This window comes from Rhodnius prolixus, unplaced genomic scaffold (genome assembly GCF_049639745.1).
Source record: "Rhodnius prolixus isolate KJV_2025 unplaced genomic scaffold, Rpr scaffold_1, whole genome shotgun sequence".
Lineage (NCBI taxonomy): Eukaryota > Metazoa > Arthropoda > Insecta > Hemiptera > Reduviidae > Rhodnius > Rhodnius prolixus.
In genome coordinates, this window is record NW_027411581.1 from 31,703,454 (window position 1) to 31,719,766 (window position 16,313).

General features: G+C 33.0%; 2 protein-coding genes across 5 annotated transcripts in view; one reads left to right on the forward strand and one right to left on the reverse strand.

Annotated features, from left to right (window-relative positions):
- LOC141458740 (nonsense-mediated mRNA decay factor SMG7-like) overlaps nt 1-12,604 on the reverse strand; it is a 29,365-nt gene extending 16,761 nt beyond the window's left edge. For 3 of the 4 annotated variants that reach the window (XR_012461158.1, XR_012461157.1, XM_074137115.1), the window contains exons 1-8: nt 12,466-12,566; nt 11,635-11,675; nt 6,333-6,584; nt 5,620-5,707; nt 2,245-2,373; nt 1,551-1,669; nt 1,311-1,469; nt 755-937 (exon numbers count right to left, since the gene is read on the reverse strand). Coding sequence is in view for 2 of the 4 variants with exons in the window: in XM_074137115.1 (XP_073993216.1) it covers nt 755-937; nt 1,311-1,469; nt 1,551-1,669; nt 2,245-2,373; nt 5,620-5,707; nt 6,333-6,421 (767 nt within the window). In the remaining 2 variants the exon portion in view is untranslated. Of the gene's footprint in view, nt 1-754; nt 938-1,310; nt 1,470-1,550; nt 1,670-2,244; nt 2,374-5,619; nt 5,708-6,332; nt 6,585-11,634; nt 11,676-12,465 lie in introns of all 4 variants that reach the window. The other variant, XM_074137132.1, reaches the window with a different exon arrangement.
- Nucleotides 12,589-15,804, forward strand: LOC141458717 (general transcription factor 3C polypeptide 3). The gene has a single exon (XM_074137070.1). It carries the CDS (start codon nt 13,084-13,086, stop codon nt 15,589-15,591), a length of 2,508 nt encoding a protein of 835 aa, XP_073993171.1. The 5' UTR covers nt 12,589-13,083; the 3' UTR covers nt 15,592-15,804.
- Nucleotides 15,805-16,313: the final 509 nt, after the last annotated feature.

A 16,313-nucleotide genomic window follows, 5' to 3' on the forward strand; every position in this document is an offset into this window, starting at 1 on the left:
AAATATAATTGAATTTCACTTCAATTAAATAAGAAACGTTTTGAGGCTCTGTATTGAACAAATTTATAGGAAATTTAATGCTCTTTCGTTTCGAATAAGCAGGTTTGTTGTAGGATAAAGGATAGAAGAGTTACGGCCGTTTTTATAGTGAAAAACGTGAACATCGACGGAAAAGTTAAAAATGCAAATATCTTGGACACTATTGAGAATCGGGCCATAGTGAATAGAATATTTTTTGTTGCATTTGAGCTGCTGAATCACCTCCAGAAGTTTCGACCTCTCCTCCGTGTACACCCTGTATATCTATAACTTTTGTTATCATTTTTCTATGAAAATACGTTTTAGGGCGGAGGGATGGGAGAAGTATTTTCAATAAAGTTGTTATTTCAGGGATAAGTATGTATGTTTAGAAATTATATTATGTTTTTAAGAATAAAATTTAATTCAAATATTTAAAGTTTGGAAGAAACCAAATGTCTGAAGCATGAAAATATAGGCAAAAAAGTCGTGTGACAGTGTGTAATGAAATTTCTTAAAAAAAGAAGTACCTGGAGCCTTTTTCAGTTTATTTAGTCTCCGGCGATGTTCTTTCGTTAACAAATTTCGAAGTGAAAATCTAAGGCATGGCATGTGGTTTCGAATTAAAATTTATTACAAGCTTAATTTTTTTTTTTTTTTTTTAATTATTGAAATATTGTAACCACAAAATGTTACCTAAGCACTAAATAAAATAATAACCAAAAAATCAACTAACTCTGCCTTGGTGCATTTTAGTAATGTATTTGCTAAATTTGTTATTGCAGCGGGAAACTTGTGAGAGACAGCAATACTCCTGGTATAATAGAAGACAGTACTCAATCGGTCACATCGTGATGCTTCTAATAATGCTAACTGGTTGTATGGATGTCCACTACTAGCACCCAAAGCAACTGCATGTCTGTAATATTCAGTAAATATTAAATCAAAACACTGAATTAAAAACTTTCTGTTGTAATAAATAAAAGTAATCTTTTTTTATCAGTAACGATTTAAACGACTCCAACGATAACTTTTGTTAAATTTATTTGCAGTTACTTGAAATCTGCAAACTAATGTATTGATTAAATTAGCTGAGTTGTATAAATCGTCTTGAAGTGTCATGGGAGGAAGTGAACAGTGCCATCTTCCTGGAAACGATAACCTTATATGATAATAAGTGAAAGTTTTTTTACTATTAAAAAATAAAAAATTACCAAATTAACCATTATTAATGATTAAAATTAAATAAGTCGAAACACATCATTTGTCATAGTTCAAGAAACGATTGTTACCTGTAAAATGATTCGGCTTGTATCATTTGGTTCCTATATCTTGCTACATCACCCAAATGTACTAAGCAGTGTTGGCAAATATAGTAGCAGGAATTCCTCTCCGGTTTATTAATAACTAAATTTTCTTTATACTTTTTGCAACCAAACAGACTGTCATGTCTAAAAAAGAAGTCTTCCTTTAATCCAGAATATTCTTGAATTAAAAAAATAATCTTCGATATTTTTCGCTGACAATATTACCTCATGAATGGCAGATCTAAATTAAAGACTGAACATATCTCTTGCAACAAAGACAAGTAAAATCCACTTGCACAATCCAGAAACCAAGATAGTCTACTTTGGACTTGGATTCCATTATGCTGCAAACAAGAAAATTGCAAATTTATTTACTTTAAGTAAGAGAAATAAAAGTTTCCTCTTCAACAACGTCATGAAGAGTAATGTAGAATACTTTCTTTTTTTTTTAGTTGGACGTACACGGAGCCTGCCTGAAAAACAGACTACTTAATTTTTGTTCCTCAATAAATAAATTCTGAGCCCACTTCAGATCTTTGTATCTAAAGATGACTTTCTATTACCCTTTTAAGTAAACCAAGAACCAAGGAATGGGCCAATAGAATGGTTTACATTTAAAGAAAACTAATGAAAAGCAGCCGGCTCACTATTTAAAAATCCCAATTAAAGTTTTAAGGCGAAAATTTAAATTTAAAAAAGTACCAATGAAGGTCATTTTTTCTATTGAGAATGTCTATGTAGTACGTTGCGGTAATGCGTTATAGCCCAATTTATATCTTTCTTACAATAGGATAGTAATATTAAACGCAATATAATTCTGCCCTTCCTCCTCTTTACATGCTCTATAAATGTTTTCAGGATACAGTTCATCATTTCAAATATGGTTTATAAACTTCAAAGTATCACTTATTTAAATTACCTTTTTATCTTTAGCATAGTTTTGAAGAGCCACTATGTAATTTTTGAAACAATAGTTCCACAAGTCTTGTTCTACTTTCTTATCTAAAGCATACTCCAAATCAAGAATCAACACTTCATGATATATTTGCTGAAAAAATATCAATTATGCAAAACAAGAAACAATTATGTAAATTTTATTTAATTTTACAATTATGTAAACCAATTGAAGAAATAATTGAAATTATTAAAACAAAAAACCATTTACTCAATAATTACACAAAAATACCTTTAGACATCTTTATATCCTTAATTACACATTGTTGCAATTCTGGTTCCTTCACTTGTAATAAACAATTATAAAGACAAATCTTTGGAACAGTAGGGTAGCAACCTTGGTCCTATTCTAGCAGACATATTCTTAATAACTTGATTGAAGATTCTTAAAAAAATACCTTTTACAACCCCTTTTTTTTTTAATATGTAGACCATTGCCTCACAGCAATCCCTAAATATAAATATCTCTCATCTTAACGACATTCAATTCCTTCCATTCAAGAATTCAATTTACATACGAAATAGAAATGGATAATCAAATCAATGTTTTACACATTTCAATAATCAGACAAAACGATTCATCACTCATAACAAATTGGCATATGAAGACAATTCGTTCCGACAGATTCTTTCCACTTTCTTTCGAACACAACCAAAATATTAATTTCATTCGCTCATTCTCAAAAGAAAATTCTCCTCCTCAGCCATTCTACCTTTCAGAAACTAAACATAAACTTACTTTTTAAAATTTTCAAAAACAAAGTTGTCCTCTTCACATATAAGAAATATACTAACTAAGTCACCTCTCAACTCTCTTTCACTGACAATGACACTTCTGTACAACATTTCTACATCGCAATCTCATCCACAACCTCCAAAGTATATTTCTATCCCCTTCATCCGCGGCCTTTCTGAAAAAGTGTCTTATATATATACACATATAAAACACAATATTAAGATCACCAACCCCCTTCATACCCCATACACAAAATTAAAAGACCCTACACCAAAAATGTTACGCTCAGATACAATATACAAAATAGATTGCGAAAATTGTGATGCCACTTATGTTGGACAAACTTCACAACATCTTAACAAGAGATTATTCCACCATTAACACGACTGCAAGACAAAGAAACCCAACGATACATTTACCTGCCCTCCCTAAACACCATCTAGACCTGCAACACGATTTTGACTTTGATAACTTGATACGAACACCAACAGAAACAAACGCAACATATTCAAAACGGTACACATTAAACAACAAAAAACATCCATTAACTTTAGGACAGACACCAACAACCTTTCAAATTTCTACTAAAACATTCTTCAAGCCGTGACTTAACCAATTACTCATCACAAACCTAAGGTTTTCCCAGTCCTATTGTTTTCACCCATTGTTTGATGTAGTTTATACAATTCTACAAATTTATATTGTGAGTCAACTTTTTTTTTCTTTTTATCTTTTATTTGAAATTTACACCTGCACTCGTGCAGTACAATAAGTAAATATGCTGTGCGTACAATAAAAATGGCGTGGCAATCATGAATGATGATCATCCAGTGATGACCATCATTAGTCTACCAGTTGGTCACGGGGCCAACGGCCCTCAGCCGTCTTCGGGGGTTGGAGGGAAGTGTGGTTGAGAATAGGTTTGCAGCTAAAGGATTAGGGTGAAATGATAGTTTTTGGTGGAATGTGTTGTAGCGGGTTTTGGCAAGTTCTGGTATAAATGGAATGTTGAGGTCTGTGTGTATGGAGTGGTTACTGACATAAAAGGGAGCGTTTACAATGCGGCGGAGTATTTTAGATTGGAGTGTTTGTAATCTGTTGATGTTAGATCGTTTAGCTGTCCCGTAAAGTTCAAGTCCGTAAGTCCATATTGGAGCAAGAAGGGAAGTGTACAGTCGACGCTTGTTCTGTAATGTTAGTTTTGAGCGTTTGTCCAGTAGTCTAGCAAGGAGTTTGTATCGTTTGTGTAATTCAGCCCGTTTAAGTCTCGTATGAGGGTTCCAAGTTAGTCTTTTGTCTAGGTACAGTCCAAGGTACCGCACATGGTCGGCTGGTGGGTTAGGAGTGTTATATAAGAAGACAGGTCCAAGAGTTGTTCGTTTGAGTGTGAAGACTATGTGTTTGGATTTGTTTGGGTTGATTTTTATTCGCCATTTTTGTAGCCAGGGTTCTAGTGAGTGAAGGTGAGATTGTAGAGAGCGGATAGCGAAGACAGGATCAGTGTGTGTGGAGAGAATGGCAGTGTCGTCAGCGAAGGTGTATATGGAGGTGTTGGGATTTGAAGGTAAGTCGGCTGTAAAGATTGTGTAGAGAAGAGGAGCTAAGACGCTACCTTGTGGTACACCAGCAAGGACAGGAAAAATAGATGATCGAGAAGAGCCTTGAGTTACTAGGAAGAATCGGTCGGAGAGATAGGATTTGAGTATAAGATAGTATGTGCTTGGTAGAATACCCTTAAGCTTCCATAGCAAACCCTTGTGCCATACTCGGTCAAAGGCCTGTGAGACATCCAAGAATACTCCAGCGCAGAAATGTTTAAGCTCCAGTGATGTAGCGATGGTGTCCACAACGCGATGGGTCTGCTGGATTGTAGAGTGGCAACTGCGAAAACCAAATTGATGATTTGGGATAATTCCAAGGCCATCAAAACTTTCTTGAAGGCGTGGTAGGAGGAGTCTCTCAAAAATTTTGCCTAGAATCGAAAGGAGGCTGATAGGGCGGTAAGAGGAAGGTAGATGCGTGGGTTTTGAAGGTTTAGGTATCATACAGATGGTGGAGAATTTCCAAAGAATAGGATAATAGGTAGTTCTCAGTATTGAATTGTAGATGGTTGTAAGGAGGACTATTGCTTTTCTAGGAAGTTGAAGGAGAATGTGTGCTGTGATTAAATCATAACCTGGACTCTTTTTAGGGGGAAGATTGATAAAGGCCTCCTGTGAGTCAACTTAAAATATTTATTAAAATTGTCGTTTTGTTAGTGTTATTTCTATACATTTTACATTTTCAACCATTTTTATATTTTTTTCATTTATTTTTTACTCAGTTTAAATTTACATTAATGAGGTACTATTCCTTCGATCAGAACCTGAAGAAGGTAATAAATTTTCCGAAACGTCGGTATAAAAAAAGAAATTTGTCTACAAATTTTATTGACTGCTCCTCAAAATTCTAAGGATAATTTTCAATATAGCAAAAAGTCAGCCTACCAGTATTTCAAAGATTTTGAAAAAAAGTAGTAACATAACTTGCTGATATACAAAACGATACTCACGTATATTAACTTTGATTTCTATAACTAACATTCTACAATGTAAAATATTTTACCTGTAAATGTTTTTGTACTGGCCAAATGTCTATTGTCAACTCAACATTTTGAAGGTTAATTGCTTTTTCTTTTAAATCATCTGCTTTCCTAAAACATAAATGAAAAATACAATTATTTTTTTGAGTAAATCTTGCCACTTCACTAATTAATTCAACCAAGAAGGAAGAGAATTTATTTCAAATTTCAGTTTTTTATTTCTTTTTTCAAGCTTTCACCAAGGTACTAATTTATCTTCAGGGCAGTTATTCTTAACTTATTTATCAGAAAATATTTTTTAAACAAAACCAACAGGCATTGTTTATTTTTAATTAAACACATTTGCATAAATTAAATTGACGAATCAAAACCATTAAAAATGGTAATTAACACACATTAAATAAAACATAATTTATAGATAAAATGATATCTTAAATTATATCAAATTAAATGTATTCTTTTCCGACACTCAAAATATCTGAAATCCAGCTAGGTTTTCCTTAGCAGTTGCTAGGTTTAAAGCTTGGCTTATACTTTTTAACAGATGAGTTATACAAGATCGGCCCTCCCCTTCTCAGTCATATTATTCCTAGGTGCCTAGGTTAAAACACTCTCTGTGACACACTCTGAAGAGATGTTTTCTGAGCCTACCGTAACCCTCAAAAAGGTTCTGTCCATAGTTGCCAAATTTAAGCCTGTAATGGGAATCCAACCCTGTCTGGGATCGACTACTTACCGAATACGCCTTAAGGAAGTAAACCATTTGCCTAGCTGCAGTGACGAGGGATTTACTTGTATGCAAGTTCTAGAGTAACCACCTCTCATCTCAAGAGCTTCAAAGCCTCAAAGTAACGTAGTGATACATCCCTCGGAACAGCCGTTAACTCTTCCTCACTGAGTCAGATTTAGAGGGATCGTCATAGCGAGATATCCTTCGTCCACCCAAGAAGACCCCCACATCAGTCTAGGAGACAGGTAGCAGCCATCCCTGGCAAAATAAAACTGATGTGAACATCTCACGGCTATCTCTTATTGTATTTTATTACTTAAATTTACTGAAACTTAGAATTTGAACTAAAAAGATAGTTGACTTAACTTTTGTTTACACTCATGAAAGAGAATTTAGTGACGACGGTAGCGTTAATGTAAAAGCTGCTCTAGAGCCCCACTAAAATCAATTTTCCCTGAGAAAAAGATTCAAGCCAAAGTTGTATGGCTTACACATTAACAACCAAGTCCAAATGAACTCTGAAACCTTAGGAGCCTAGAATATTAAAAAAAGAAAGAGAGAAAAGTATCGACTGCTCTATAGTTAGACATTGGTTAGCCATTTGATTCTCACTAATATTAGAACCGTACTGAAAGACACTTGAAATAAATGTTATTTAATGAAGTAAATATATGTTAGTTACAAATGGAAAGAGCTTTGCATTAGAAGATATAAGCAGTTGCGTCTGCAGGATAATGTGGGCAAAGTAAGAAAAGATTGGAGAAAATTGTAAAATGCAGCAGAAAGAGAAATGAGGAAGTCGGAATAAGTGGCTTCGCAACGACCAAAACAGGAAAAAACGAAGGCCGTCTTCTTTAAAACAGCAATTATTAGATAAGAAAGTATGGGAAATGTAGGATTTGTGGCAAAGGGATCGGGAATTTCTAATTGTAATTCTCATGGAAAAGTTTAATTAATGAGTTAAACGTTTAATTTCAATGAATATTGCAGGAGTGAATTTTAAGTTAAATGTTATCAGTACCTTGGTTATAAATGTTATTTATTTTTTTATAATCTAAAGTTCGTTATTAATTTTTTATTTATTTGCTTTTATTTAATTAAGATTTATTTAGTAATTTTTTTTTGGGGGGGGAGGGAATTTTAGGGTCATTCTGACGATTATAAATTAATTTAGGGCATAAAAAGTAAGTGACTAAAGGAGCTTTAATTCTAAATTTTGTGAGATTCGCTAATATAATAAACCTCAAAAAATTTAAATTTCAGATTAAAGGTATTCTATTCTAATGTATTTTGGCTAATAATCGAAGTATTCAATATATATATTTTCAAAAATGTGGTTACGTCCGCAATGCAGGATAGTATCGCTGATTTTTGTCCATGTTGATTATATCTCTGTTCGCTTCCGGATTCTCATCAATCATGAGATTTATTTATCAGTTTGGTGTAAAGCATTCGATTTCAACTATGTTTCAGTTTCACATTACACTTGCTGTACCACTCAGTCAGCGAGTTTAGCAAGAGACGGAATCCACAGTTGAAGACAAATTCTCTACACTAAATTGATACGTCAACCTCTGGATGACACTTCCAAACCACTTAAGAATACAAAAAACCTGAGTGCTATGTCATAAAATCCTTCTTTAAAATAATATTAACTATTTCCTCTAAAATATTTAGGAAGCAATTTATTTCATCAACGTTATGAACACGAAATTAATAAAAAAATGCCAACAACGAAAATGTAAAGATAATATACTAGAGTATTATACTAGTAATGTAGTAATATAGGCTGGCGCCTGAGGTTTCAGAACTTCATTTGGATATGGTACGTGTGTTAGCCACACAACTTTGGCTTGAATCTTTTCTTCAGAGAATATTGAGTTTAGCGGAGCTCTAGCGCCGCTGTGACATCACGTTGCCATAATAGTTTTCTTTTATTACTGTGAACAAAAGTAAAGTCAACCATCTTTATTGCTCAAATTCTAAGTTTCAGTAAAATTTAAATAAGGAAATAAGATAAGTGAAAGTCGTAGAGTGTTCACATCAAATGTATTTTGCCAGGAATTTCTGCCACCCAAAATTTTGACCGATATAGGGTCTACTTTGGTAGACGCTGCTCATCTAGCACTGCAAAGCACATCAGTAGAGAAGAGCCAACGGGGTTCGTGGTGTACCCCTTACTAAGGTCTTTGAAGCTTTTGATACGAAAGATGGTTACACTGAGGGCTCGCATACCTGTACATGCCTCGTCAAAGTAGGCCTTGGCAAATGGTACAGTTTCTTGAGACTTAGTCGATAAGTAAGTCGAGAAAAAGTGCAAAAAAAAGCTGGATTCCCATTACTGATTTAAATCTGGCTGATATTGGCAGAACTTTTTTTGCGAGTACGAATCAGAAAACAGCATTTCTCAGTGGTTTTTTCCCCCACCCATTTGAGCACAATATGACTGAGAACGAAAACCGGTACCTTTATCACCTGTCTTACTCTATACTTTGCGATATGAATTCCTTTGGCTCTTGGAAAGAAGAGGTTTAACAACCAAAACAATTGATGTAAAAACCAGACCTGTAAAAAGAAGAGGTTTTAGGGGACAGAAAGACATTTTTCCCTTGTCAGAAATGCCTGAGCGAACAGGTCCCATATCAAAATCTAATCCAATCTAAAATTGTACAAAATATTATGGCTTGAATTGTGATTTTTTTTTTTTTTTTGCAGGGCAATGGTAACATAGAATATCTAAATAAAGGAGTATAATAGTTAAAATTTTCCATTGTCTTACTTTAAAATTAACTTTTCTTGGATATTGTAGATTTCTAGGTAACGATCTTAAATTGCAGAACTACTATATCGCGAAGACTTTACTGAAAAAGTTGTTGAACCATTTTCATTAAATAGTATATGAATAAATTTGCTAATTGAAGTTCCCAGACCAAAAAAATAAAGCATTAATCATTCTTATGCACTTTTATCCTCTGCTTCTGTTACAGCCAGCCCTAATAAAACCTTAACATTTTTAATTACTACTACCATGATAACATCTTGCCAACCACACTCTTCCAGATAACTTCGTGGCTCTCTTTTTTCCAGAGCTTTCTGTATACAGTAAATAGCGAAGGGACCCCGTAAATAATTTTTTTTTTTTTTTTTTAAATCTACCTTAATTTACACTGGACTTTTGATTTTCAGACTCATTCATCAAATATCTTTCTGTGGATTCTCTTTTAAAGTCGTATCCTTGCCTTTTGGGATGATGCATCTTCCTTTCACTACGACTCACAAGCCTTGAAATGAATTTGTTTTTTTTTTTGCTCGAATATTACACTTCTGAGTTTTTAATTACGTGGAAGGGGACAGTTGTATTACAGCTTTTTTGTTATGTATCGTTTTCCTAGCTCCATTAGATTTAGAGAGTCTGCTTCAAAATCCTCGATAACGCCTCTTCATTCATTTCATTGATGAGATATTAACTCTAAAATAGTCTGTTTTTATTTTAATGCTCGTCTAAATGTTGAAAACCAGACGGTCTATGACCATGTCGGTGTCTACTTTATTTTGATTATTGTTTTTGTGTGTGAAATATTTATAAATAAAGACTTTAAATGATAAATGTTGAAAAGGGAGGATAGACATCTCTAAGACTTTCATTAGATAGCCATTACTTATTGGGTTGTCCGGAAAATAATGCAGGATTTCACGTTTTCTTTAAAATGCCCCTCCAAATAGTAAACTGTTTATGTTTGTTGGACTTTTGACTTTTATAAATCAGTTCCTTGGAGGTACACAATACTATGTCACATTTTAAATTTTTTACAGGAGAGCAAATTAATGATTTTTTTCGAGGTTATTTCTTACTTATAAGCACACGGGAGTAATTTTGCTTAAATCTTTGGAGGATAATAAGTAACATAGATGTACGTTAACATATGTTTGTGTAATAAAAGAAATAATTTTGTATTAGAAATAAAAATAAATTTTGACAAAAATGGACTTAGTGTTATGTACCTCCGAGGTACTGAAATATAAACACTTCTTTCCTCAAATATAAATCCTCTTTCAAACAAAAATATTTGTTTACCTCTGTAACATTTTGCTACTTGGAAATAATTCAGTCTTTACTAAGAAGTGAAAGCGTGATTTTCGCATAATTTAGTTTTACGAGTTCAAACTCAGCCGGAACGGGGCCCAAACGGCCAGAAATATCAACGATGTCTAGGGCGAAGGCAGTATAAGTGAGTGTACTGTTCAACGGTGGCTCCAGTGATTTCGAGAGGGAGACTTGAGTCTTGAACACAAAGAAGGCCACGGCCTTTCACGGAAGAAGTTCTGCCCTTGATGACGGTGTTCTCCGAGCTTTGGTGGAAGAAAATCCCAGAACAACTGTTCGAGAACTTGCAGGGAAACTCGAAGTCAGCAAATCAACCGTCGATGACCATCTCAAGGCGGTTGGGAAGATGAAAAAGCTTGAAAGTTGGGTTCCTCACACATTAAACGACCGCCAAAAAGATCAGCGGTATGAAATTTGTGTTGCACTTCTTTGCCGAAACAGCGATCCTTTTCTGCCCAGAATTGTAACTCTACGATAACAGCAGACGCTCTGGACAGTGGCTTGACAAAGGAGAAGCAGCACGACTTTTTCCAAAGCCCCCAAATCATCAAAAAAAGGTGATGGTTACTGTTTGGTGGGCTTCATTTGGTCTGATTCATTAAAGCTTCTTGAATCCGGGCGAAACCATCAATGCCAAATCGTATTGTAACCAAATTGACGTAATGCATCAGAAATTGGCAATAAAAAAGCCATCTTTAGTCAATCGAGACTCTGCCACCCCCGCTCTGCTCACCGGACCTCTTGCCTACTGATTACCATTTTTTTAGACACCTGGACCGCTATTTACAAATAAAAAATTTATTGACCAAAGAACATTAGAAAATTCTTTTCTGAATTTATAAATTCCAGGGATTCCAACTTCTATACAGAGGGTATGGAAAAGTTACCCACACATTGGCAGAAATGTATAGAACGTAATGGAGACTATTTTGATTAATAAAACCAGTTATAAATAATTAATTTTTATTTTTTTCTTTTAAAACCATAATCCTGCATTATTTTTCGGACAACCAAATAATACAAGACTGGTTACGTTACCTTCCTTATTTCACGAACATTCAAATATAAAATGAGAAATTCGACATATAAAATTCATTGATCCGCTAAAACACAGTATTATTTGAAGCGTTGTGTTTAGATTTTTAAGTTTAAATCAGCAAGTCTGTATAATAAATCATTACTTACAAACCAATAAGTACTTACTTCAACGCTTCGACCGCAACTCTAGAAACCATATTGAAATTCTGAAAAGAAATTTAAAATAATTATAAAATGTATACACAATTATAAAAAATACTGGAGCTGTATCTCCAGAGAACAATTTTTTTGTAATACTAATTTACACAAAGTCCTACATTACGATGCACTCACTGCAATTTTCTTTAATATATATATATTAGTTCAGTAAATCCCTAATAATGAATATTTACTGACAAAAATACCGTCCAGTAAATTCATCATTACATTTTCAAAAATATAAGCTAAACATATGCGAATGTTTCTGAATTTTGGAATGCGGACCACTCTTACAGTTTCATTCTTAAACATGTTTTATGCTTCACATATTTACTACATATTAAAGTGATCTTATTTCCACTTATTTTAATTTTTTTGTTACATTAGATTCCCTATAAGCAACATTATTTGAAGAAGCATTATGTTAAAATGAAAACATTTCATAATTTTTATATTTTTAATACAGCTTTAAAAAAATATCTTAACATTCAAAACTATTTTCTTACTGAAATTTTTCTATTAACTGTTTTCAATCTTATATTTGATTTTCCCCAGATTTGCTTACTTGGCTGGAATTAAACTTTGGTTAGCATTTTATGACATATGTAAAAGAAGATTAAATCTTTTTGCACACTAAAATTTAATAAATTTAATACTTAAGGAATGAAATATTTAAAGTTCTTAATTTAAGTATTCATTGTAATGAAATGAAACTTAAAATTATAATGAGACTTAAAATTATATTGAAAACTGTAAATATGCATTCTGAATGTATGTATGAATTAGAGAGCAACTTACCTTTTATTATATTTAGGCAAAAACAGTACTGATAAACGATAAACGTACAACTTAGAAAATTACTAACTTTTATAACCTGGACCTAAACCTCTCTTGTTTGCTGTGTAGAGAGAACCTTTTGACGCAATCTACCTTACTGCCAGGAAGGTTATATGTGAGAGGTAAAAAACGGTGTCTGCTGTAAATAAGTAGAAACTTCATTAATATATGAACTTTTTTTAAAAGAAATGTGTTTGACATGATAACATTTAGCTGCGAAGTGATATATGCTGCATTAGTAAGTCATTGTATATTTATATATATAAATATTTTCTTTGTAAGATAATCTTTTTTTTTTCTAAGTAAACAACAACAAAGCTAAGGATTTTATCAATTTCAAGAAGAATGCATGAGATTTTCATCCCTCGCCTATTTAGCTTCATGCTATACCAGAAATCTCTACAGGCATTGATGTCGCACCCGCATTAGCTAATATTTTTGATTTATAATAATTTTCAGAAGAAAAACTGCTCTTGCCATTGATAAAAGTTTCATTTTTCTTTTGTAACAAGCTTCACTTTTGGTTTAGAATAGAGTTGAAGTCTTATTTTTTCATATAAGTGATTTGAGGTCATTAAAATGAATGACATGAACTTACTGCAAACTTCTACTGGGCTTTTGGACGTTACAAGCTCATCCAGCGAAATTCCATTCAAAGAGGAAGATCCTTTGAAAGTAGATGAGGATTTGGATAACCACTACTTTGAAAGTAATGAGGAAGAACAAGTTTTAGTAAATAAATTTTTGGACGGTGAAATGAATTTTAATGAGTACATTAAAAATGTTAGTGGTGATATAGAGGAAGTAGACTTTTGTGGTAACGATTTGATGACTCAACAATTTGAAACACAAAGTCCAAATAAAAAAGAAGTAATTTACTCTCAATCAAGAAAGATAAAAAAGACAAATCGTAAATTACCACCTGCGCTAAAGGGATTAATGGGAGAAGCCAATTTAAGAGTAGCCAAAGGCGACAACGAGACAGCAGTAAAAATCTGTCTTGAAATCATCCGACAAGTACCAATAGCTCCAGAACCTTTTCTTACATTAGCTGGGATTTATGATGAAATGGGAGAACAAGATAAATGTTTGCAAATGTCTTTAGTTGCTGCTCATTTGTCATCTACAGATGTAGATCAATGGATTCATTTGGCAGAAATGTCAGAAAAACTAGGTCATGTAAAGCAAGCCGTTACGTGCTACACTAAAGCAATAAATTTAGATATAACTAATATGGAACTGCATGAAAAGAGAGCATCTTTATTGGAAAATTTAGGCGATAAGAGGACTGCGTTACGTGGATATTTGAGACTACTTTCATCACTAAAACCAGAACAAGGGGAACAAATTCTCAGTATTGCAAAATATATTGCAGAAATATATCATAAAGAGAGTGATATCATAAAGGCTAGTGCTGCGTTAGATGTCGCTATTGAAAAATGTCCTAGTTTTATTAATTCAGAATTTATTAATTTACAATTAGATCTTCTCTTGTCACTTAAGAATTATAGAAGGTGCCTTGAACTGATGGTAGCATTTTGTGATTTAGTAGTTGAAGCAGAAACGAATGACAAAGATACCTTTATTGTTTTGAATTGTAGTATACCATCAAATACGCCTATAGATATACTTGCAAAGTTAATCATTGTTTTAATACATATGAAAGCTACTAATTTAATTGGAAAATTAATTGAGCCCATTATTGATTTAAATCCTTGTGATGCAGGCGATTTGCATCTAGACATCGCTGAAGCGTACGCGGAAAAAGGTTATTTTGCAGAAGCCAATAACATTTTTAAATTTTTAGTTCATAGTGATACATATAATTTACCAGGTGTTTGGCTTAAGTATGCGGAAAACTTGAGAAAAGCAGGTAATATTAAGGATTCCATAGGGGCATTTTACGAAGTTTTAAAGAAAGTACCCCAGCATGTTGAAGCACGATTAACATTAGCATCTCTATTAGTCGAATGTGGGCGCACCGACGATGCTATTTCTGTATTAACTGAAAGTGAGCAATATGATTGTCACGACGTTGGGTTACTGTACGAAAGGTGCATGCTTTTAAAGCGTGACATAAATCGTGCGCACGAATTAATTATGGTTAGCCAAGTATTGTTTTCCAGACATTCAACTCAGATTAGAAACCGAGATGAATTGTTAACCATATCAACTATTCAGCGGTACGATAGAAAAAGAACAGCAGTAAAACAAGTGCGAATGTCTAAGAAAGAACCGGAAATGGATAGTGATCTCGATAATGCGGTATTTAAAAAAGAGAGTCGAAAACCCACTGTTGAAGAAGAATGGGAATTGTTTAAATATATTTGTACCATATGTGTACAATTAAAAATGTTTAGCACGTTTCAGCGTCTTACATTTACCGCTCAGTTGTCTACTTTACTGTTCGTGTACAAGCGTGAAATTGACATTTTCAGTGTAATAGCTTCATTTTTGAATAGAGACACTCATAATGGATATAACATTGTCAGAACCCTTGTGATCAATAATTGTTTAAACGTAAAACTATGGCATTTGTTCAATTTAATTGTTACAAAATCTGATGACGCAAGGCACAATAGGTTTATAATGAGGCAACTCGCCCGCTACTCTGATCATCCTGCCTTAGGTCATTTGCATGGAAATAATTGCCTCGTTTCCGGCACTTATAAATATGCTATGCACGAGTATAGTATAGCATTTAATAAAAAACCTTCCCCTTTAGGTGCTCTTCTTTTGGGATTGACATATTTGCAAATGGCTGCTCAAAAATTCACCTCCAAAAAACATCGTTTAGTTATTCAAGCGCTAGGTTTACTTGCGAAGTATAAGGATCTTCGAGGTCCTGAGGGATTACAGGAAGTTCATTATAATCTTGGGCGGGGATTTCACCATTTAGGGTTATTTACTACAGCTATATTTCATTACAGAAAAGTATTAGAGTATGCGACACTTCCACTTGCAAAAGCGCAACCCCATATTTTTGACTTATCTAAGGAAGCAGCATTCAACTTACATCTTATTTACAATCAATCAGAATCTTATGATTTAGCTAAAATGTACATAGATAAATATATAGTTGTGTAAAATAGTATATTCAAATTTATGTATATAAGAAATTAGGTATACTTTATTGAATCATTGAAAGATTTATTTACTTAGGAACCTTTCTTTTTTTTAAAACAAATTTAAGCTTTTTCTTTTTTTTTTAGTTGAAAGATGTATTGTTTCGAAAAAAGTATTATTAATGTGAACTTTTCTGATTTGGTTTCCAGGAAGTAAAAGATGACCTTGTTTTTATTTACGAGTTGTGATTATTTCCCTTCTTCCTTAAAAATTTGAATTTAAATGTTTTCTAATTATAATCATTCAATAACTATTTTTAAACCCTATTACAAAGTTATTTTTATTTCTGGGTGTACCAATGTGAAATCTATTAGAGGTTGTACAAAAATTTTCTCAATTTTAATTTTTGAAATTTTCAAATGTTTGAATTGATGTGATCATCTATTTAAGAACATGAAAACTAAACAAAAAATCTTTTGCACTTTCGAATGGTGCAATCCGATTTGTTGTAGCATTAGCACACCATCTGAAGTTATATTAATATTTCAAAGGTTAGGGTATAAAAAGTTGGAAAAACCCAAATGTGAAAAATTTCCTGAACAAAGGATATTTCGAATTTTTACAAGATATTTATTGTTGCATTTGAACTGTAGAATTGATTCTCAGAATTTGGCCAATGACAACTGAGATACAATGTTTATACATATTTTATTAAATAAATTAAAATATGTTAAATATACACA

Excerpts from the sequence above, each read along its gene's own strand:
- LOC141458717 (XM_074137070.1), top strand. The coding sequence starts at position 13,084 with ATGAATGACATGAACTTACTGCAAACTTCTACTGGGCTTTTGGACGTT.